The sequence below is a fragment of the Panulirus ornatus genome, chromosome 3 (genome assembly GCF_036320965.1).
Source record: "Panulirus ornatus isolate Po-2019 chromosome 3, ASM3632096v1, whole genome shotgun sequence".
Taxonomy (NCBI): domain Eukaryota; kingdom Metazoa; phylum Arthropoda; class Malacostraca; order Decapoda; family Palinuridae; genus Panulirus; species Panulirus ornatus.
The window spans coordinates 20927076-20950398 of NC_092226.1; the positions used below are offsets into that span (position 1 = coordinate 20927076).

A 23323-nucleotide genomic window follows, 5' to 3' on the forward strand; every position below is an offset into this window, starting at 1 on the left:
GTGGTTTCAGAAGTGGTAGAGGATGTGTGGATCAGGTGTTTGCTTTGAAGAATGTATGTGAGAAATACTTAGAAAAGCAAATGGATTTGTATGTAGCATTTATGGATCTGGAGAAGGCATATGATAGAGTTGATAGAGATGCTCTGTGGAAGGTATTAAGAGTATATGGTGTGGGAGGCAAGTTGTTAGAAGCAGTGAAAAGTTTTTATCGAGGATGTAAGGCATGTGTACGTGTAGGAAGAGAGGAAAGTGATTGGTTCTCAGTGAATGTAGGTTTGTGGCAGGGGGTGTGATGTCTCCATGGTTGTTTAATTTGTTTATGGATGGGGTTGTTAGGGAGGTGAATGCAAGAGTTTTGGAAAGAGGGGCAAGTATGAAGTCTGTTGGGGATGAGAGAGCTTGGGAAGTGAGTCAGTTGTTGTTCGCTGATGATACAGCGCTGGTGGCTGATTCATGTGAGAAACTGCAGAAGCTGGTGACTGAGTTTGGTAAAGTGTGTGAAAGAAGAAAGTTAAGAGTAAATGTGAATAAGAGCAAGGTTATTAGGTACAGTAGGGTTGAGGGTCAAGTCAATTGGGAGGTAAGTTTGAATGGAGAAAAACTGGAGGAAGTGAAGTGTTTTAGATATCTGGGAGTGGATCTGGCAGCGGATGGAACCATGGAAGCGGAAGTGGATCATAGGGTGGGGGAGGGGGCGAAAATTCTGGGAGCCTTGAAGAATGTGTGGAAATCGAGAACATTATCTCGGAAAGCAAAAATGGGTATGTTTGAAGGAATAGTGGTTCCGACAATGTTGTATGGTTGTGAGGCGTGGGCTATGGATAGAGTTGTGCGCAGGAGGACGGATGTGCTGGAAATGAGATGTTTGAGGACAATGTGTGGTGTGAGGTGGTTTGATTGAGTAAGTAACGTAAGGGTAAGAGAGATGTGTGGAAATAAAAAGAGCGTGGTTGAGAGAGCAGAAGAGGGTGTTTTGAAATGGTTTGGGCACATGGAGAGAATGAGTGAGGAAAGATTGACCAAGAGGATATATGTGTCAGAGGTGGAGGGAACGAGGAGAAGAGGGAGACCAAATTGGAGGTGGAAAGATGGAGCGAAAAAGATTTTGTGTGATCGGGGCCTGAACATGCAGGAGGGTGAAAGGAGGGCAAGGAATAGAGTGAATTGGAGCGATGTGGTATACCGGGGTTGACGTGCTGTCAGTGGATTGAATCAAGGCATGTGAAGCGTCTGGGGTAAACCATGGAAAGCTGTGTAGGTATGTATATTTGCGTGTGTGGACGTATGTATATACATGTGTATGGGGGTGGGTTGGGCCATTTCTTTCGTCTGTTTCCTTGCGCTACCTCGCAAACGCAGGAGACAGCGACAAAGCAAAAAAAAAAAAAAAAGTTATATTACAAACGTTAAGTTTGATCCTGTGAAAAGTGAGCATCTAAAGGGGTTGTGAATCTCTGAAACACATGTTTGATAACTCCTGATAGAGCAGGGAGATATGTTGATGTCTTTCTTTCTGGTGAGCATGTTTTCCAACTTTCCTCAGATTTCATGAACAGACACAGTAGTAGTGGTAAATAATGTAAACATTTATAGAAATATTACACCTTTCTCACTACCATTTAGAGTGATGGATATTGGCTGGCAGGTGGGAGGAGGGTATTGAGGGATTAGAATCTCACTCATTGAGGCAGATTGGTTTGCAGGTATGAGGAGGGTATTGAGGGATTTGGATCTTTCTTTATACTGAATGCTCTATCCTGTTATCGCACACACTCATATTTCATGCATAGGCACATTATTGGAGGGGAATAACTTGAATATTATTGGGAATACTGCACCCTTCACACCACACCACAAAGCAGTGTGAATTGTATATAGTGGCTGGCACTTGTAGGGATATTATTTCCATAGGAAATACTTTAGCTGTACATGTCATCTGTTGTCAAATTCTCCAAGACTACATAAAGGAAAATTTAGAGCAGTTGGTAAATAATTTTTTTTAGAAAGGCAAGTTCAACTTTGTCATGCGCTTTCTCCAAGTACTTAGATACCATGTACAAATCCTTCTGTTTCTCTAAATGATTCTCAAACAGATACTTCAAAGCAAGCACCTGATCCAAACGTCCTTTACCATTTTGGAAACTATACCATTCCCCCCTCATCTGATGCTCTCTGTTGTCATGATTCTCTCAATCACTCATCTCCTATACAACTTCCCACATACACTCCACAAAGCTATACCTCTATAATTCAAACATTGCCGTATGCTCCCCATGCCTTTATACAGTGGTGCTATACATGCATTCTGCCAATCCTTAGACACCTCACAATTACATATACATACATCGGAAATCCTAACTAACCAGTCAGCAACACACCTCCTTTCCTGTGAAATTGATTAGCAGTGCATACACTCCAGCTACCATCCCACACTCCAACTTATGTAAGGCTTTCAATACCTCTTGTCTTTTCACCAAAATACTTGCCACAGCTCTCTCGCTTCACATATCTCCACAACCCAAACACCTTACATCCACCCCCTTATCATTTATCACATTCAGTAGCCCCTCAGAATACTCATTCCATCACTTCTTCACACTTGCCTGCTACCACTTTGCCATCTGCTTCCCTCACTGATGCTCTAATTTGTTCCCTTGTTCTCCTCGCAATATTCACCTTCCTCTAAAACATTTTTTTTATTCTCCCTGAACTTTGCTGATACTCTTTTACCCCAAGTCTCATTAGCCCTTTCTTTTTCAATCCCTACACTTTCCTCTTGACTTTCTTTCTTTCTTTTCTTTATACTGGGGCATCTTATAGTTTGTGACATCATAATTCTTCTGTTTCAGAGATGGCCTGTTAAAGATGAAGGAGGTGTATGAAGGAAATCCATCCCTTGGTGACCCAATGAGTATAATGGGTCAGCTCAATGATTCCTGCCAGAGGATAGAAAAACTGCGTGCAGATTTGCAGCGCTATCAGGCCATGTTGGAGGATGCAGATGGTGATATTCACAGTGGTGGAGTGGCATCCGGAGGACCATCTACTCCCAATGCCTCATTGGCACGGCACCATAGCAGTGTCATGTCACCACATCACAATGGAGGAGCTTCTCCTCGATCCTCTGTCACATCCCATCGCACCTCCCTCAGCGACGAGTCCCTCTCCCGGTCAGCCTCTGACTCCTCCGTCTGCACCAACCCTCCCTCCTCCAATACTACCACCACCACCACCACAACCACCACCTCCCATCATCGTGTAGCCATCTCTGCTCTGGCCACCACCACAACCACTACATCAGGGGAGGGCAACAAACCAACCCTTTCTGACCCTCTGCCCTCTCAGGGGTCAGTTTTGCACTCATCTCAGCATCTGACAAACACGCACTCATCAGTTATTATAATTCTCCATGACTGGGATTCTTTAATGTTGTTGTGTCAGTCATGTTTCCTGGTTTGGGGGAAGCTCATGATAATCAAATGTTTGTTGCACTATTAGTCTTGATTGATCATCTTTTAAAAACTGTGACTTCGTGTTTGTTTGCCATTTCTGTGGTTTAAGGTTATATGGTCAACAGCTTGGATATGGTACAAAGGCTGCAAATTTTTCCATCAATCTTTTCTCCTTTTTTTTACAGCTCATTTGCCGTAATTCTAATTTGAAAAAAAAATGGAGCTTATTTAGGGTAAAATGTTAGCTGGTGAGGTGAAGCATGGCTTATTATTGGGAATAATGGTTATGATATAAATCCGACCCATCTATCTTGTAGTTATAATGCATGGGAGCTTTACTTGCCCTCCGCTTGCAAGTCTTGTCAGATACTCTGAAAGCATAATGTGCTGAAGCCATTTAGAACTTATAGTGACATCATATACTATAGAGTGCTTACTGAACATTAGAAGGAAATTGTATTAACCATTAGTTAAGGTTGATGGATTATGAATTGTGCTTGTAATTATTGCTTGAACAGGTTGAATTTTTTATATGGTAGCTCAACTTTCTTGCATCTGAACATGAAATTAAGCATTTTATTGTTTTTATAGTATGCCGTTATACTAAATGACTTGTGATTTCTTGAAAATGCATTTCAAGATTTTTTATTTAGAGTAATTGTAGCTAGCTTGATATTGATGCATGTGTTTTGGATAGAAACGTTTTACTGTGAGTGTAACTTCCCAGTTTCATTTATCTAGTCATACATTTACCTTAGATATCATGCTCATAATGCTTTCCGTGTGTTGGGATCATACAGCATGAATCATACAGTCATACTGAACTAAGTAACGTGCAGTACAAGCAGAATATATAGAACAGTTAAAGAATGATACAAAACAAATTATAGTCAGATTTTAGCATTAGTCATGTACACACTGTCATATATCCCGCCCTACCCAACCTTTGTTTTTGGTATTTTTGGTTGTCAAAACTTTTAAACCATTGTTTGCAGATTTTTTTTTTTTTTTTACAATTTTTGTAAGTAATTTGAAGGTAGAATACAGCTCAACAGTGTATAATTCATGTTACATAAAGATAGTTTTCATATGTTTAACCTTGGTTATTTACAGTATGTTGGGTCTTACTTACACAGAGAAAGAAATCAAGTTAATGAATGTCAGAATTGAAATGTGGAGCAGGAAAATATGCTTGGTAACTCAGTCTGAATATTATTTATTTATATTTATTATACTTTGTCACTGTTTCCCATGTTAGTGAGGTAGCACAAGGAAAGAGACGAAAGAATGGCCCAACCCACCCACATACACATGTATGTATATAAACGTCCACACACACACTTATACATACTATACATTTTAACATATACATACATATACATACACAGACATATACATATATACACATGTACATATTCGTACTTGCTGCCTTCATCCATTGCCCTTGCCACCCCACCACTCATGAAATGGCACCCTCCTCCCTCCACACGTGTTCGAGGTAGCGATAGGAAAAGACAACAAAGGTCACATTCGTTCACACTCAGTCTCTAGCTGTCATGTGTAATGCACCCAAACCACAGCTCCCTTTCCACATCCAGGCCCCACAAAACTTTCCATGGGTTACCCCAGACGCTTCACATGCCCTGGTTCAATCCATTGACAGCACATCGACCCCAGTATACCACATCGTACCAATTCACTCTATTCTTTGATCGCCTTTCACCCTCATGTATGTTCAGGCCCCAATTGCTCAAAATCTTTTTCACTCCATCCTTCCACCTCCAATTAGGTCTCCCACTTCTCTTTCCCTCCACCTCTGACACATATATCCTCTTTGTCAATCTTTCCTCACTCATTCTCTCCATGTGACCAAATCATATCAATATACCCTCTTCTGCTCTCTCAACCACACTCATTTCATTACCACACGTCTCTTACCCTTTTAGTACTTACTCGATCAAACCACCTCACACCACATATTGTCCTCAAACATCTCATTTCCAACACATCCACCCTCCTCCGCACAACCCTATCTATAGCCCATGCATCACAACCATATAACAATGTGGCATGAGAAAGGTGGGAGTTGGGCAGATTAGAAAGGGTATTGAGTGGTGGGATGAAGTAAGATTATTAGTGACAGAGAAGAGAGGGCCATTTGGATGATTTTTAGAGTTATAGTGCAGACTGGGAGATATATAAAAGAAAGAGGTAAGAGGCCAAGGAAAAGGTGCAAGAGGTGGAAAAGAGGGCAAATGAGAGTTGGGTTGAGGTAGTATCATTAGATTTTAGGGAGAATGAAAAGATGTTTTGGAAGGAGGTAAATAAAGTGCGTAAGACAAGAGAACAAATGGGAACATCGGTGAAGGGGCAAATGGTAAGGCAATAAGTAATGGTGAAGTGAGAGGGAGATGGAGTGAGTATTTTGAAGGTTTGCTGAATATGTTTGATGATAGAGTGGCAGATATAGGGTGTTTTGGTCGAGGTGGTGTGCAAAGTGAGAGAGTTAGGGAGAACGATTTGGTAAACGGAGAAGAGGTAGTAAAAGCTTTGCAGAAGATGAAAGCTAGTAAGGCAGCAGGTTTGGCTGGTATTGCAGTGGAATTTATTAAAAAAGGGGGTGACTGTGTTGTTGACTAGGTTGGTAAGGATATTTAATGTATATATGGTTCATGGTATAAGTTTGTTGAGTATTCCTGGTAAATTATATGGGAGGGTATTGATTGAGAGGGTGAAGGCATGTACAGAGCATCAGATTGGGGAAGAGCAGTGTGGTTTCAGAAGTGGTAGAGGATGTGTGGATCAGGTGTTTGCTTTGAAGAATGTATGTGAGAAATACTTAGAAAAGCAAATGGATTTGTATGTAGCATTTATGGATCTGAAGAAGGCATATGATAGAGTTGATAGAGATGCTCTGTGGAAGGTATTAAGAATACATGGTGTGGGAGGCAAGTTGTTAGAAGCAGTGAAAAGTTTTTATCGAGGATGTAAGGCATGTGTACGTGTAGGAAGAGAGGAAAGTGATTGGTTCTCAGTGAATGTAGGTTTGCGGCAGGAGTGTGTGATGTCTCCATGGTTGTTTAATTTGTTTATGGATGGGGTTGTTAGGGAGGTGAATGCAAGACTTTTGGAAAGAGGGGCAAGTATGAAGTCTGTTGTGGATGAGAGAGCTAGGGAAGTGAGTCAGTTGTTGTTCGCTGATGATACAGCGCTGGTGGCTGATTCATGTGAGAAACTGCAGAAGCTGGTGACTGAGTTTGGTAAAGTGTGTGAAAGAAGAAAGTTAAGAGTAAATGTGAATAAGAGCAAGGTAATTAGGTACAGTAGGGTTGAGGGTCAAGTCAGTTGGGAGGTAAGTTTGAATGGAGAAAAACTGGAGGAAGTAAAGTGTTTTAGATATCTGGGAGTGGATCTGGCAGCGGATGGAACCATGGAAGCGGAAGTGAATCATAGGGTGGGGGAGGGGGTGAAAATCCTGGGAGCCTTGAAGAATGTGTGGAAGTCGAGAACATTATCTCGGAAAGCAAAAATGGGTATGTTTGAAGGAATAGTGGTTCCAACAATGTTGTATGGTTGTGAGGCGTGGGCTGTGGATAGAGTTGTGCACAGGAGGGTGGATGTGCTGGAAATGAGATGTTTGAGGACAGTGTGTGGTGTGAGGTGGTTTGATCGAGTAAGTAACGTAAGGGTAAGAGAGATGTGTGGAAATAAAAAGAGCGTGGTTGAGAGAGCAGAAGAGGGTGTTTTGAAGTGATTTGGGCGCATGGAGAGAATGAGTGAGGAAAGATTGACCAAGAGGATATATGTGTTCGGAGGTGGAGGGAATGAGAAGTGGGAGACCAAATTGGAGGTGGAAAGATGGAGTGAAAAAGATTTTGTGTGATCGGGGCCTGAACATGCAGGAGGGTGAAAGGAGGGCAAGGAATAGAGTGAATTGGATCGATGTGGTATACCGGGGTTGACGTGCTGTCAGTGGATTGAATCAGGGCATGTGAAGCGTCTGGGGTAAACCATGGAAAGCTGTGTAGGTATGTATATTTGCGTGTGTGGACGTGTATGTATATACATGTGTATGGGGGTGGGTTGGGCCATTTCTTTTGTCTGTTTCCTTGCGCTACCTCGCAAACGCGGAAAAAAAAAAAATGGTTCATGGTGAAGTGCCTGAGGATTGGCAGAATCCATGCGTAGTGCCATTGTACAAAGGGAAAGGCGATTAAGGTGAATGTTCAAATTAGAGGGGTATAAGTTTGTTGAGTATTCCTGGGAAATTATATGGGAGGGTATTGATTGAGAGGGTGAAGGCATGTACAGAGCATCAGATTAGGGAAGAACAGTGTGGTCCCAGAAGTGGTAGAGGATGTGTGGATCAGGTTTTTGCTTTGAAGAATGTATATGAGAAATACTTAGAAAAGCAGATGGATTTGTATGTTTCATTTATGGATCTGGAGAAGGCATATGATAAAGAGTTGATAGAGATGCTCTGTGGAAGGTATTAAGTGTGTATGGAGTGGGAGGTAATTTGCTAGAAGCAGTGAAAATTTTTTATCAAGGATGTAAGACGTGTACGAGTAGGAATAGAGGAAAGTGATTGGTTCCCATTTAATGTTGGTTTGCAGCAGGGGTGCGTGATGTCTCCATGGTTGTTTAATTTGTTTATGGATAGGATTGTTAGGGAGGTGAATGTAAGAGTTTTGGAGAGAGGGGCAGGTATGCAGTCAGTTGTTGATGAGAGGGCTTGGGAAATGAGTCAATTGTTGTTTGCTGATGATACAGCACTGGTGGCTGATTTGGGTGAGAAACTGCAGAAGTTGGTGACTGAGTTTGGTAAAGTGTGTGAAAGAAGAAAGCTGAGAGTAAATGTGAATAAGAGCAAGGCTATTAGGTTCAGTAAGGTTGAGGGACAAGTCAATTGGGAAGTAAGTTTGAATGGAGAAACACTGGAGGACGTGAAGTGTTTTAGATATCTGGGAGTGGATTTAGCAGTAGATGGAACCATGGAAGCGGAAGTGAGTCACAGGTTGGGGGAGGGGGCGAAGGTTCTAGGAGTGTTGAAGAATGTGTGGAAGGCGAGAACGTTATCTCAGAGAGCAAAAATGGATATATTTGAAGGATTAGTGGTTCCAACAATGTTATATGGTTGTGAGGCTTGGGCTTTAGATAAGGTTGTGCAGAGGAGGGTGGATGTGTTGGAAATGAGATGTTTGAGGACAATATGTGGTGTGAGGTGGTTTGATTGAGTAAGTAATGAAAGGGTAAGAGATGTGTGGTAATGGAAAGAGTGTGGATGAGAGAGCAGAAGAGGGTGTACTGAAATGGTTTGGTCATATGGAGATAATAAGTAAGGAAAGATTGACAAAGAGGATATATGTGTCAAAGGTGGAGGGAACAAGGAGAAGTGGGAAACAAATTGGAGGTGGAAAGATGAAGTGAAAAAGATTTTAAGGGATCGCCTACCTGAATATACATGAGGGTGAAAGGCATGCAAGGAATAGAGTGAATTGGAATGATATGGTATACCGGGGTCAACATGCCGTCAGTTGATTTAACCAGGGCATTTGAAGCATCTTGGGTAAACCATGGAAAAGTTTGTGGGGCCTGGATGTGGAAAGGGAGCTGTGTTTTTGGTGCATTATACATGACAGCTAGAGACTGAGTGTGAACGAAAGTGACTTGTTGTCTTTTCTAGCGCTACCTTGTGCGCATATGGGGGAGGGAGGGTGCCATTTCATGTGTGGTGGGGTGGCGGTGGAAATGGATGAAAGCAGCATGTATGAATATGTACATGTGTATATATGTATATGTCTGTGTATGTATATGTATGTATACGTTGAAATGTATAGGTATGTATATGTATGTCTGTGGGCGTTTATGTATATACATGTGTATGTGGGTGGGTTGGGCCCTTCTTTCATCTGTTTCCTTGCGCTACCTCATTAATGTTGGAGACAGCGACAAAGTATTATTGATTTCACATTTGAGCAGTATCTACGTATAGAAGGTTATTGATTACATTTATGAATTTCATAACTTTATGATGATGGTTGCGAAAATTGCACAGGGTAAAAGAAGACAAGAAGTAATGATTACATTTTCCTCTTTTAAGTAACATATTTAAAAACATCTCCATGTGATAATTTTTGTACATGGTTTGATAGAGGAAGCTAGGCTTTTTGTAATTCTGTTGTTATGAAGTAGTTTTCAGTTATAGTTGTGACTTCTCTCATTTGGTAGGTATTTAGTAGTTAATAGGTTGCAAATTTTTATAATTCAGTCAGTCATAGAGCAGTTTTATTTTTATTTCATTTTTACACTTTGAACAAGTCAGAGATTCACATCTCATAGAGGTAAAGCTCATAAAACATAGTGATTACCCTCCCACAGGTAGGATAGCTGATTAAAAAAAAATATTGAGGGAGAGATTTTCAAGTTTTTCTAATCTCTCTCCTCTGTGGTTTGTCCTGCAAGCATGAGAGATTCTGTTCGGTGTTCTTCAGGGAAATCTGGGTTAGGACCTTCCAACCCTCTTGTGTTTCAGATGAGGGGTATTGGCCTTATCCATAGTAGCAGCAGCAGCTCACTCATTTTAGGCTACTTTTGGCCCGTCAGGGACCGCCAAAGAGATGACATTATTGATCTACTCTTCCCAGTTGTCCAGCAGTACAGAATTCTTTAGGATTGCGCATTGATGAAATGTCTGTTGCTGGACCAGCTTTGTATATCCTTTCTGTCCTTTTTTTATTTAGTCTTTAGCTTATTACCCCTTAACTATTCCAAATGGATATTTATTTGAGCATGTTGACTCTTCGAAAGACAAATACAGTAAACCTTCAGTTAATGCTTATTGTTCTTTAAATTGCAATATTTCTTTTTATAATCACCAAGGGACATATATTTATTGTATATAGAAATATTGTTAAATTACAAGAAGAGGAGGGTTTCTAGCCACCCGCTCCTGTCCCCTTTAGTCGCCTTCTACAACACGTGAGGAATGTGTGGGAAGTATTCTTACTCCCATAGCCCTAGAGATAGGGGAAAAAGGGGAAACTGAAGAAGGAGTCACGTGGGGAGTGCTTATCCTCCTCGAAGGCTCAGATTGGGGTGTCTAAATGTGTGTGAATGTAACAAAGATGAGAAAAAAGAAGAGATAGGTAGTATGTTTAAGGAAAGGAACCTGGATCTTTTGGCTCTGAGTGAAACGAAGCTCAAGGGTAAAGGGGAAGAGTGGTTTGGAAATGTCTTGGGAGTAAAGTCAGGGGTTAGTGAGAGGAAAAGAGCAAGGGAAGGAGTAGCACTACTCCTGAAACAGGAGTGGTGGGAGTATGTGATAGAGTGTAAGAAAGTAAACTCTAGATTGATATGGGTAAAACTGAAAGTGGATGGAGAGAGATGAGTGATTATTGGTACATATGCACCTGGGCATGAGAAGAAAGATCATGAGAGGCAAGTGTTTTGGTAGCAGCTGAGTGAGTGTGTTAGTAGTTTTGATGCTTGAGATCGGGTTATAGTGATGGGTGTTTTAAATGCAAAGGTGAATGATGTGGCAGTTGAGGGAGTAATTGGTGGACATGGGGTGTTCAGTGTTGTAAATGGAAATGATGAAGAGCTTGTAGATTTATGTGCTGAAAAAGAACTGGTAATTGGGAATACCTGGTTTAAAAAGCGAGATATACATAAGTATACGTATGTAAGTAGGCGAGATGGGCAGAGACCGTTATTGGATTACGTGTTAATTGATAGGCACGCGAGAGAGACTTTTGGATATGTTTGAAGGAATAGTGGTTCCAACAATGTTATATGGTTGTAAGGCATGGATAGGGTAAGAAAGAGATGTGGTAATAAGAAGAGTGTGGTTGAGATAGCAGAAGAGGGTGTATTGAAATGGTTTGGTCACATGGAGAGAATGAGTGAGGAAAGATTGAGGAAGAGGACATGTGTGTCAGAGGTGGAGGGAACGAGGAGTAGTGGGAGACCAAATTGGAGGTGGAAGGATGGAGTGAAAAAGATTTTGAGCAATTGGGGCCTGTCACCGGGGTCGATGTGCTGTCAATGGATTGAACCAGGGTATGTGAAGTGTCTGGGATAATCCATGGAAAGTTATGTGGGGCTGGATGTGGAAAGGAAAGTGTGGTTTTGGCGCATTACACAAGACAGCTAGAGACTGCGTGAAAGAATGTGGCATTTGTTATTGTTTCTTAGCGCTACCTCGCGCATGTGTGCGGTGGAAGGGGGGGTGCCATTTCATGTGTGGCGGGGTGGCGATGGGAATGGATGAAGGGAGCAAATATGAATATGTACATGTGTATATATGTATATGTCTGTATATGTATATGTATGTATACATTGAAATGGTGTGTATATGTGTGTGTTTGGCCATTTATGTATATACATGTGTATGTAGGTGTGTTGGGCCATTCTTTCTTCTGTTTCTTGCACTAACTCTCTAACGCAGGAGACAGCGACAAAGTATGATAAAAGACTATATATTTATTTATATATTTAATTATTTTCCTTTGTTGCTGTCTCCCGCGTTTGCGAGGTAGCACAAGGAAACAGACGAAAGAATGGCCCAACCCACCCACATACACATGTATATACATGCACATCCACACACGCACATATACATACCTATACATCTCAACGTATACATATATATACATTATTTTTTTTTTTTATTATACTTTGTCACTGTCTCCTGCATTTGCGAGGTAGCGCAAGGAAACAGACGAAAGAAATGGCCCAAACCCCCCCCCCCCCCCCCCCCCCCCCATACACATGTATATACATACGTCCACACACACAAATATACATACCTACACAGCTTTCCATGGTTTACCCCAGACGCTTCACATGCCTTGATTCAATCCACTGACAGCACATCAACCCCGGTATACCACATCGCTCCAATTCACTCTATTCCTTGCCCTCCTTTCACCCTCCTGCATGTTCAGGCCCCGATCACACAAAATCTTTTTCACTCCATCTTTCCACCTCCAATTTGGTCTCCCTCTTCTCCTCGTTCCCTCCACCTCCGACACATATATCCTCTTGGTCAATCTTTCCTCACTCATTCTCTCCATGTGCCCAAACCACTTCAAAACACCCTCTTCTGCTCTCTCAACCACGCTCTTTTTATTTCCACATATCTCTCTTACCCTTACGTTACTCACTCGATCAAACCACCTCACACCACACATTGTCCTCAAACATCTCATTTCCAGCACATCCATCCTCCTGCGCACAACTCTGTCCATAGCCCACGCCTCGCAACCATATAACATTGTTGGAACCACTATTCCTTCAAACATACCCATTTTTGCTTTCCGAGATAATGTTCTCGACTTCCACACATTCTTCAAGGCCCCCAGAATTTTCGCCCCCTCCCCCACCCTATGATCCACTTCCGCTTCCATGGTTCCATCCACTGCCAAATCCACTCCCAGATATCTAAAACACTTCACTTCCTCCAGTTTTTCTCCATTCAAACTCACCTCCCAATTGACTTGACCCTCAACCCTACTGTACCTAATAACCTTGCTCTTATTCACATTTACTCTTAACTTTCTTCTTCCACACACTTTACCAAACTCAGTCACCAGTTTCTGCAGTTTCTCACATGAATCAGCCACCAGCGCTGTATCATCAGCGAACAACAACTGACTCACTTCCCAAGCTCTCTCATCCCCAACAGACTTCATACTTGCCTCTCTTTCCAAAACTCTTGCATTTACCTCCCTAACAACCCCATCCATAAACAAATTAAACAACCATGGAGACATCACACACCCCTGCCGCAAACCTACATTCACTGAGAACCAATCACTTTCCTCTCTTCCTACACGTACACATGCCTTACATCCTCGATAAAAACTTTTCACTGCTTCTAACAACTTTCCTCCCACACCATATATTCTTAATACCTTCCACAGAGCATCTCTATATATACATACACAGACATATACATATATACAGATGTACATGATTCATACTGTCTGCCCTTATTCATTCCCATCGCCATCCAGCCACACATGAAATACTAACATCCTCCCCCCGCATGTGCGCCCAGTAGCACTAGGAAAAGACAACAAAGGCCATATTCGTTCACACTCAGTCTCTAGCTGTCATGTAATAATGCACTGAAACCACAGCTCCCTTTCCACATCCAGGCCCCACAGAACTTTCCATGGTTTACCCCAGACACATCACATGCCCTGGTTCAATCCATTGACAGCACGTCGCCCCGGTATACCACTTCGTTCCAATTCACTCTATTCCTTGCACGCCTTTCACCCTCCTGCATGTTCAGGCCCCGATCACTCAACATCTTTTTCACTCCATCTCTCCACCTCTAATTTGGTCTCCCACTTCTTGTTCCCTCCACCTCTGACACATATATCCTCTTGGTCAATCTTTCCTCTTTCATTCTCTCCATATGACCAAACCATTTCAAAACACCCCCTTCTGCTCTCTCAACCACACTCTTTTTATTACTACACATCTCTCTTACCCTTACGTTACTTACTCGATCAAACCACCTCACACCACATATTGTCCTCAAACATCTCATTTCCAACACATCCACCCTCCTGCGCACAAATCTATCCATAGCCCACGCCTTGCAACCATATAACATTGTTGGAACCACTATTCCTTCAAACATACCCAGTTTTGCTTTCTGAGATAATGTTCTTGACTTCCACACATTCTTCAACGCTGCCAGAACTTTCTTCCCCACCCTATGGTTCACTTCCGCTTCCATGGTTCCATCCGCTGCCAAATCCACTCCCAGATATGTAAAACACTTCACTTCCTCCAGTTTTTCTCCATTAAAACTTACCTTCCAGTTGACTCGACCCTCAACCCTACTGTACCTAATAACCTTGCTCTTATTCACATTTACTCTCAGCTTTCTTCTTTTACACATTTTACCAAACTCAGTCACCAGCTTCTGCAGTTTCTCACAGGAATCATCCACCAGCACTGTATCATCAGTAAACAACAACTGACTCACTTCCCAAGCTCTTTCATCCAAAACAGACTGCATACTTGCCCCTCTTTCCAAAACTCTTGCATTCACCTCCCTAACAACCCCATCCATAAACAAATTAAACAACCATGGAGACATCACACACCCCTGCTGCAAACCTACATTCACCGAGAACCAATCACGTTCCTCTCTTCCTACACGTACACATGCCTTACATCCTCGATAAAAACTTTTCACTACTTCTAACAACTTGCCTCCCACACCATATATTCTTAATACCTTCCACAGAACATCTCTATCAACTCTTATTATATGCCTTCTCCAGATCCATAAATGCTACATATAAATCCATTTGCTTTTCTAAGTATTTCTCACATACATTCTTCAAAGCAAACACCTGATCCACACATCCTCTACCACTTCTGAAAACACACTGCTCTTCCCCAGTCTGATGCTCTGTACATGCCTTCACCCCTCTCAATCAATACCCTCCCATATAATTTACCAGGAATGCTCAACAAACTTATACCTCTGTAATTTGAGCACTCACTTTTATCCCCTTTGCCTTTGTACAATGGCACTATGCAAGCATTCCGCCAGTCCTCAGGCACTTCACCATGAATCATACATACATTGTATAACCTTACCAACCAGTCAACAATACAGTCACCCCCTTTTTTAATAAATTCCACTGCAATACCATCCAAACCCGCTGCCTTGCCGGCTTTCATCTTCCACAAAGCTTTTACTAGCTCTTCTTTGTTTACCAAATCATTTTCCCTAACCCTCTCACTTTGCACTCCACCTTGACCAAATCACCCTATATCTGCCACTCTTATCATCAAACACATTCAACAAACCTTCAAAATACTCACTCCATCTCCTTCTCACATAACCACTACTTGTTATTACTTCCCCATTAGCCCCCTTCACTGAAGTTCCCATTTGTTCCCTTGTCTTATACACTTTATTTACCTCCTTCCTAAACATCTTTTTATTCTCCCTAAAATTTAATGATAATCTCTCACCCCAACTCTCATATGCCCTCTTTTTTTCCTCTTGCACCTTTCTCTTGACCTTCTGCCTCTTTCTTTTATACATCTCCCAGTCATTTGCATTATTTCCCTGCAAAAATCGTCCTAATGCCTCTCTCTTCTCTTTCACTAATACTCTTACTTCTTCATCCCACCACTCACTACCCTTTCTAATCTGCCCACCTCCCACACTTCTCATGCCACAAACATCTTTTGTGCAAGCCATCACTGCTTCCCTAGATACATCCCATTCCTCCCCCACTCCTCTTACATCCTGTGTTCTCACCTTTTTCCATTCTGTACTCAGTCCCTCCTGGTACTTCCTCACACAAGTCTCCTTCCCAAGCTCACTTACTCTCACCACTCTTTTCACCCCAACATTCTCTCTTCTTTTCTGAAAACCTCTGCAAATCTTCATCTTCGCCTCCACAAGATAATGATCAGACATCCCTCCAGATGCACCTCTCAGCACATTAACATCCAAAAGTCTCTCTTTCGGGCGCCTATCAATTAACACGTAATCCAATAACGCTCTCTGGCCATCTCTCCTACTTACATACGTATACTTATGTATATCTCGCTTTTTAAACCAGGTATTCCCAATCACCAGTCCTATTTCAGCACATGAATCTACAAGCTCTTCACCATTTCCATTTACAACACTGAACACCCCATGTACACCAATTATTCCCTCAACTGCCACATGACTCACCTTTGCATTCAAATCACCCATCACTATAACCCGGTCTCATGCATCAAAACTACTAACACACTCACTCAGCTGCTACCAAACCACCTGCCTCTCATGATTTTTCTTCTCATGCCCAGGTACATATGCACCAATAATCACTCATCTCTCCCCATCCACTTTTAGTTTTACCCATATCAATCTAGAGTTTACTTTCTTACACTCTATCACATACTCCCAGCACTCCTGTTTCAGGAGTAGTGCTACTCCTTCCCTTGCTCTTGTCCTCTCACTAACCCCTGACTTTACTCCCAACACATTCCCAAACCACTCTTCCCCTTTACCCTTGAGCTTTGTTTCACTCAGAGCCAAAGGATCCAGGTTCCTTTCCTCAAACATACTACCTGTCTCTCCTTTTTTCTCATCTTTGTTACATCCACACACATTTAGACACCTCAATCTGAGCCTTCGAAGAGGATGAGCACTCAACGCGTGACTCCTTCTGTTTCCCCTTTTAGAAAGTTGAAATACAAGGAGGGGAGGGTTTCCAGCCCCCTGCTCCCATCTCCTTTAGTCGCCTTCTATGACATGTGAGGAATGCGTGGGAAGTATTCTTTCTCCCCTATCCCCAGGGATATTATTATCATTATTCTCTCTTTCTTTCAAACTATTCGCCATTTCCCACGTTAGCAAGGTAGCGTTAAGAACAGAGGACTGGGCCTTGGAGGGAATGTCCTCACCTGACCCCCTTCTCTGTTCCTTCTTTTGGAAAAAAAAGAAGAAAAAAAAACAAAACAAGAGGGGAGGTTTTCCAGCCCCCTGCTCCCTCCCATTTTAGTCGCCTTCTACGACACGCAGGGAATACGTGGGAAGTATTCTTTCTCCCCTATTATTATTATGATTATTATTATTATTATTATTATTGTTATTTTTTATATTATTATTATTTTACTGATTTATGTTACTTTTTATGTAGGAGCCTTGAAAATTTTTCAGTGTTAGTAGGTTTGACAGCCAATTTTTCTTCCCCTGTGACTGACTGCATGATACAGCTTCTCTCAGATAACAGTTTGACCCAAAATACAAATTACCACTTTGTATAAGAAAGTGAATCTTCATCACAGAATAATTCAAATTTCCTGGTACCTTGATTATGATTATGTACAACATACTTTTCCCTAACAGTGAATATATTTCTAAGTTTTTCTTTGTTTAAATACATCAGATATCCTTCATCAAAATGGTTATATAAATTGATATTGAAAAGGTACAAAAATCAACATACTTGATGCAGATAGGACATATCCTTTTCATGGTAGAAGGCTTTGAAATTCCTTGGGTTTCAACAGTGAAGAACTGTTTGATGTTAACACGAACTGCACCACCATAAGGAACACACTGATACTCTCATTTCAGATACCACATTATCAGTAGAGACCATGACTCAACTAATACACAATAGATGTTAATACGAATGAAAGCTTAATGAATGAGTAATTTGTAGAAAACTACTAAAACAAAATGGTACTCAGCTGTTATTGATTAAAGAGTGGTGATGGAAGTGGTATTTGGGATCATATGGTCTAGAACTGTTCTCTGTGACAGATAGTTTTTACTAAATTTGAATTTTTTTCACTGCAGTGTTGCATCTTGTGGGCAGAATCAGTTTGATATGCTGAATTTGAAATGCATATATAGATTAATAGCTGGAAATCTTGATTTTTTTTTTTTAATATTATAATTTCCCTGATACATCTTTATCAGAAACTAGCACAAAGCTATTGGCCAAACTTGATTGAAAATTTTGTGAGATACTTTGGATAAAAGTAAGACTTGTCAACCAAATTGAAGGGAAAATGCCTTTCAGAAATTATGGAATTACCTGATTGTCCTCATTCAACTTAAGAGGTTATTGCTAAAAAGATTTATGTGACAGCCAACCTGGCATGGATGTATATTTTGACTTATCAGGTGTAGACTATTTACATACTCAGCCTGTTAATCAGCATGAAATTCAGTAAATTTAAACTGTTTCACTGGTTTGGCTTGTGTTTGCTTGGCTTGTGTGTGCTAACACTGATCTCCCCCACTAATTCAGCTCGTCTCATAGTCCGGAGAGTGGCATCGGCCTCAGTCACAACTCTCTTCCTGGCTCGGACACCTATGATCAGCCAGACGGTGGTGATGATGACAACACAGAGTTCTACGATGCTGAGCCTCTACCCATCATTGGAACATGTCGAGCACTCTATCATTTTGAGGGTTAGTAGTTGCATGTTGTAAGATTTACCTGTATATGTATTTGTGAATTGAGTATGTATTTTAGTATTTGTGTGCATGTTTTTAGCTTTCACTTTTAATCCAGACTATTATTTTTGAAGTTGTCTGAATGAACCGTAATGGAAAACCTGGGTGGATAGATTTTATTAAACTTCATGTAGCTGAATTTTTAAGCTTTTTACTGAGTTTTTTCTTTACATGTTAGCAATTTTTTGCACCGGTGAGGTAGTATCAGGAGCAGACAAAAATAAAAGGTCTCATATGCTCACAACCATTCTAAACATCATGTGTAATGCACTGAAACCATAGACCCCCTATCCACAACCAGGCCCCACAGACCTGTCTGTTTTTTCCTAGACTGCTTCATATGCCCATTGACAACATGTTCACCCCTGTGTACCATTTTGCTCCAGTTCACACTTTCCCATGCATATCTTACTCCCTCCTGCATTGTCAATCCCTAATGACTTGAAACCTTTTGCAGTCTGTCCTTCCAGTCTCCAGTGTGGTCTCCACCTTCTCTTCCCATCAACATTTGACAATATACCTTCTTTGTCACCCTCTCCTTACTTGTTCTGTCAATAACAATACCATTTCAGCACACCCTCTTCAGCTTTCCTCTCCTTACTCATTCCTTTCATATATCCAAACCCTTTCAGGACACCCTCTTCAGCTGTCTCAACTATACTTTTTTTGTTTTTTCCACACCTCTCTCTTACCCTATCATTTCTTACTCAGTCAACCCTCTTCACACCACATACACAGACCTCAGACATTTCATTTTCAACACATTTACCCCTCTTCTGTACTTTCTCATTTAGAGCCCAAGCCTTGCATATGTATAGCACTGTAAGGACTAGTATATGTACAAAAATACTCATCTTTGTTCTTGTAGGTAGTGACCTCTCTTCCCACACATTCCTTAATACACTCAGGACTATCACCCATTCATTCATCCTATGATTCACTTCAGCTCCCATGGTTCCATTCACTGCCATATCTGCTTTCAGGTGTCTAAACCACTTCACCTCTTCAAAATTTTCTCCATTCAGACTCATTCCTCAACTAACCTGTCTTTGCACTACTGAACCTAATATAAATAACCTTGCTGTTATTCAGTTACTCTCAGCTTTCTTCCTTCATGTGCTCTCCCAAACTAAGACCCCAAATTTTGCAGTTTCTCACTTGAATCTTTCTCTAATCCATGTCATCAACAGACAGTAACTGACTCCTCTCTCTCTCTCTCTCTCCCAAATCGTGAGAGATTGCCATCCTACCCTTCATCCTAAAACCCTCATATGCACTTTTCTTACAACGCCATTGATTTATTTTATTTTTTTATTATTATACTTAGTCACTGTCTCCCGCCTTAGCGAAGTAGCGCAAGGAAACAGACAAAAGAATGGCTCAACCCACCCACATACACATCTATACACATAACTGCCCACACACGCACATATACATACCTATACATTTCAACATATACATACATAAACATACACAGACACATACATACATATACATGTACATATCCATACTTGCTGCTTTCATCCATTCCCATCGCCACCCCACCACACATGAAATAGCACCCTCCACTTCCCCTGCGCATGCGCAAGGTAGCACTAGGAAAAGACAACAAAGGCCACATTTGTTCACACTCAGTCTCTAGCTGTCATGTGTAATGCACCGAAACCACAGCTCCCTTTCCACATCTAGGCCCCACAAAAATTTCCATGGTTTACCCGACACTTCACATGCCCTGGTTCAATCCATTGACAGCACATCGACCCCAATATACCACATCGTTCCAGTTGATTCTATTTCTTGCATGCCTTTTACCCTTCTGTATGTTCAGGCCCCGATCACTTAAAATCTTGAAGGTTCCATGCACTGCCAAATCCACTCCCAGATATCTAAAACACTTCACTTCCTCCACTTTTTCTCCATTCAAATTTACCTCCCAATTGACTTATCCCTCAACCCTACTATACCTAATAACCTTGTTCTAATTCACATTTACTCTCAGCTTTCTTCTTTCACACACTTTACCAAACTCAGTCACCAGCTTCTGCAGTTTCTCACACGAATCAGCCACCAGCGCTGTATCATCAGCGAACAACAACTGACTCACTTCCCAAGCCCTCTCATCCACAACAGACTGCATACTTGCCCCTCTCTCCATAACTCTTGTATTCACCTCCCTAACAACCCCATCCATAAACAAATTAAACAACCATGGAGACATCACGCCCCCTGCCGCAAACCGACATTCACTGGGAACCAGTCACTTTCCTCTTCCTACTCATACACATGCCTTACATCCTCAATAAAAACTTTTCACTGCTTCTAACAACTTACCTCCCATACCATACACTCTTTATACCTTCCACAAAGCATCTCTATCAACTCTATCATATGCCTTCTCCAGATCCATAAATGCTACATACAAGTCCATTTGTTTTTCTAAGTATTTCTCACATACATTCTTCAAAGCAAACACCTTATCCACACATCCTGTACCACTTCTGAAACCACACTGCTCTTCCCCAGTCTGATTCTCTGTACATGCCTCCACCCTCTCAATCAATACCCTCCAATATAATTTCCCAGGAATACTTAAACTTATGCCTCTGTAATGTGAACACTCACTATTATCCTCTTTGCCTTTGTACACTGGCACTATGTATGTATTCCGCCAACCTCAGGCACTTCACCATGAGCCATACATACATTGAATATCCTCACCAACCAGTCAACAATGCAGTGACCCCCTTTTTTAATGAATTCCACTGAAATACCATCCAAACCCACCCCCATGCTGACTTTCATCTTCCGCAAAGCTTTCACTACCTCTTCTCTGTTTACCAAATCATTCTCCCTGACCCTCTCACTTCACACACCACCTTGACCAAAACACCCTATATCTGCCACTCTATCATCTAACACATTCAACAAACCTTCAAAATACTCACTTCATCTCCTCACATTACTACTACTTGTTATTACCTCCCCATTAGCCCCCTTCACCAATGTTCCCATTTGTTCCCTTGTCTCACGCACTTTATTTACCTCCTTCCAAAACATCTTTTTATTCTCCCTAAGATTTAATGATACTCTCTCACCCCAACTCTCATTTTACCCTCTTTATCACCTCTTGCACCTTTTTCTTGACCTGCCTCTTTCTTTTATACATCTCCCAGTCATTTGCACTATTTCCCTGCAAAAATTGTCCAAATGCCTCTCTCTTCTCTTTCACTAATAATCTTACTTCTTCATCCCACCACTCACTACCCTTTCTAATCTGCCCACCTCCCACGCTTCTCATGCCACAAGCATCTTTAGTGCAAGCCATCACTGCTTCCCTAAATACATCCCATTCCTCCCCCACTCCCCTTACGTCTTTTGCTCTCACCTTTTTCCATTCTGCTTTCAGTCTCTCCTGGTACTTCCTCACCCAAGTCTCCTTCCCAAGTTCACTTACTCTCACCACTCTCTTCATCCCAACATTGTCTCTTCTTTTCTAAAAACCTATACAAATCTTCATCTTCACCTCCACAAGATAATGAGCAGACATCCCTACAGTTGCACCTCTCAGCACATTAACATCCAAAAGTCTCTCTTTCACACACCTGTCCATTAACACGTAATCCAATAATGCTCTCTGGTCGTCTCTCCTACTTACATACGTATACTTATGTATATCTCTCTTTTTAAACCAGGTATTCCCAGTCACCAGTCCTTTTTCAGTACACAAATCTACAAGCTCTTCACGATTTCCATGTACAACACTGAACACCCCACTGAACACCCCATGTACACCAATTATTCCCTCAACTGCCACATTACTCACCTTTGCATTCAAGTCACCCATCACTGTAACCTGGTCTCGTGCATCAAACCTGCTAACAAACTCACTCAACTGCTCCCAAAACACTTGCTTTTCATGATCTTTCTTCTCATGCCCAGGTGCTTAGGCCCCATTAATCACCCATCTCTCTCCATGCACTTTCAGTTTTACCCATATCAATGTAGAGTTTACTTTCTTACACTCTATTACGTATCCCACAACTCCTGTTGCTACTCCTTCCTTTGCTCTTGTCCTCTCACCAACCCCTGACTTTACTCCCAAAACATTCCCAAACCACTCTTCCCCTTTACCCTTGTGGTTTGTTTCACTTAGAGCCAAAACATCCAGGTTCCTTTCCTCAAACATACTACCTATCTCTCCCTTTTTCTCATCTTGGTTACTTCCACACACATTTAGACACCCCGATCTGAGCCTTCGAGGAGGATGAGCACTCGCTGCTTGACTCCGTCCGTTTCCCCTTTTAGAAAGTTCAAATACAAGGAGGGGGGGGGGGTTCTAGCCCCGTCGCTGCCGTCCCCTTAACTTGCCTTCTATGAAACGCGGGGAATGCGTTGGAAGTATTCTTTCTCCCATATCCCCAGAGATGATTAAAAGATGTGGAAATATGAAAATTATTCCCTGAAAACCAATTATTGTATGTGTGGGTACTTGATCTGTAAAGCAGTTTTTTTTTCATCTCCTCACTTTCTTCATCCTTCTTTAAATGATTTTGGCTCATAAAGAAATCCTGTTAAGAGTTTATATGATTCTAAATCCTTGTCTAGGTTTGGGTTTTCACAGTATGGACTCGTTTATCCATTATGAAATGAAATGTGTCATCTCACGAACATGAATATACTTTGATTATCTGTGGCTTTGAATCTGGTTCACTATGCATGCTGCACATACGAGTCTATAGGCTGTGTGGGTACTATATCCATAAAGCAGTTTTTTTTTCATCTCCTCACTTTCTTCATCCTTCTTTAAATGATTTTGGCTTGTAAAGAAATCCTGTTAAAACTTTATATGACACTAAAT

General features: G+C 41.5%; 1 protein-coding gene across 3 annotated transcripts in view; it reads left to right on the forward strand.

The window, feature by feature from the left end:
* LOC139761188 (formin-binding protein 1-like) overlaps positions 1-23323 on the forward strand; it is a 118286-nt gene that overhangs the window by 89451 nt on the left and 5512 nt on the right. For all 3 annotated transcript variants that reach the window (XM_071685210.1, XM_071685219.1, XM_071685229.1), the window contains 2 exons: positions 2850-3347; positions 18257-18420. In XM_071685210.1, coding sequence (XP_071541311.1) covers positions 2850-3347; positions 18257-18420 — 662 coding nt within the window. The remainder of the gene's footprint in view (positions 1-2849; positions 3348-18256; positions 18421-23323) is intronic.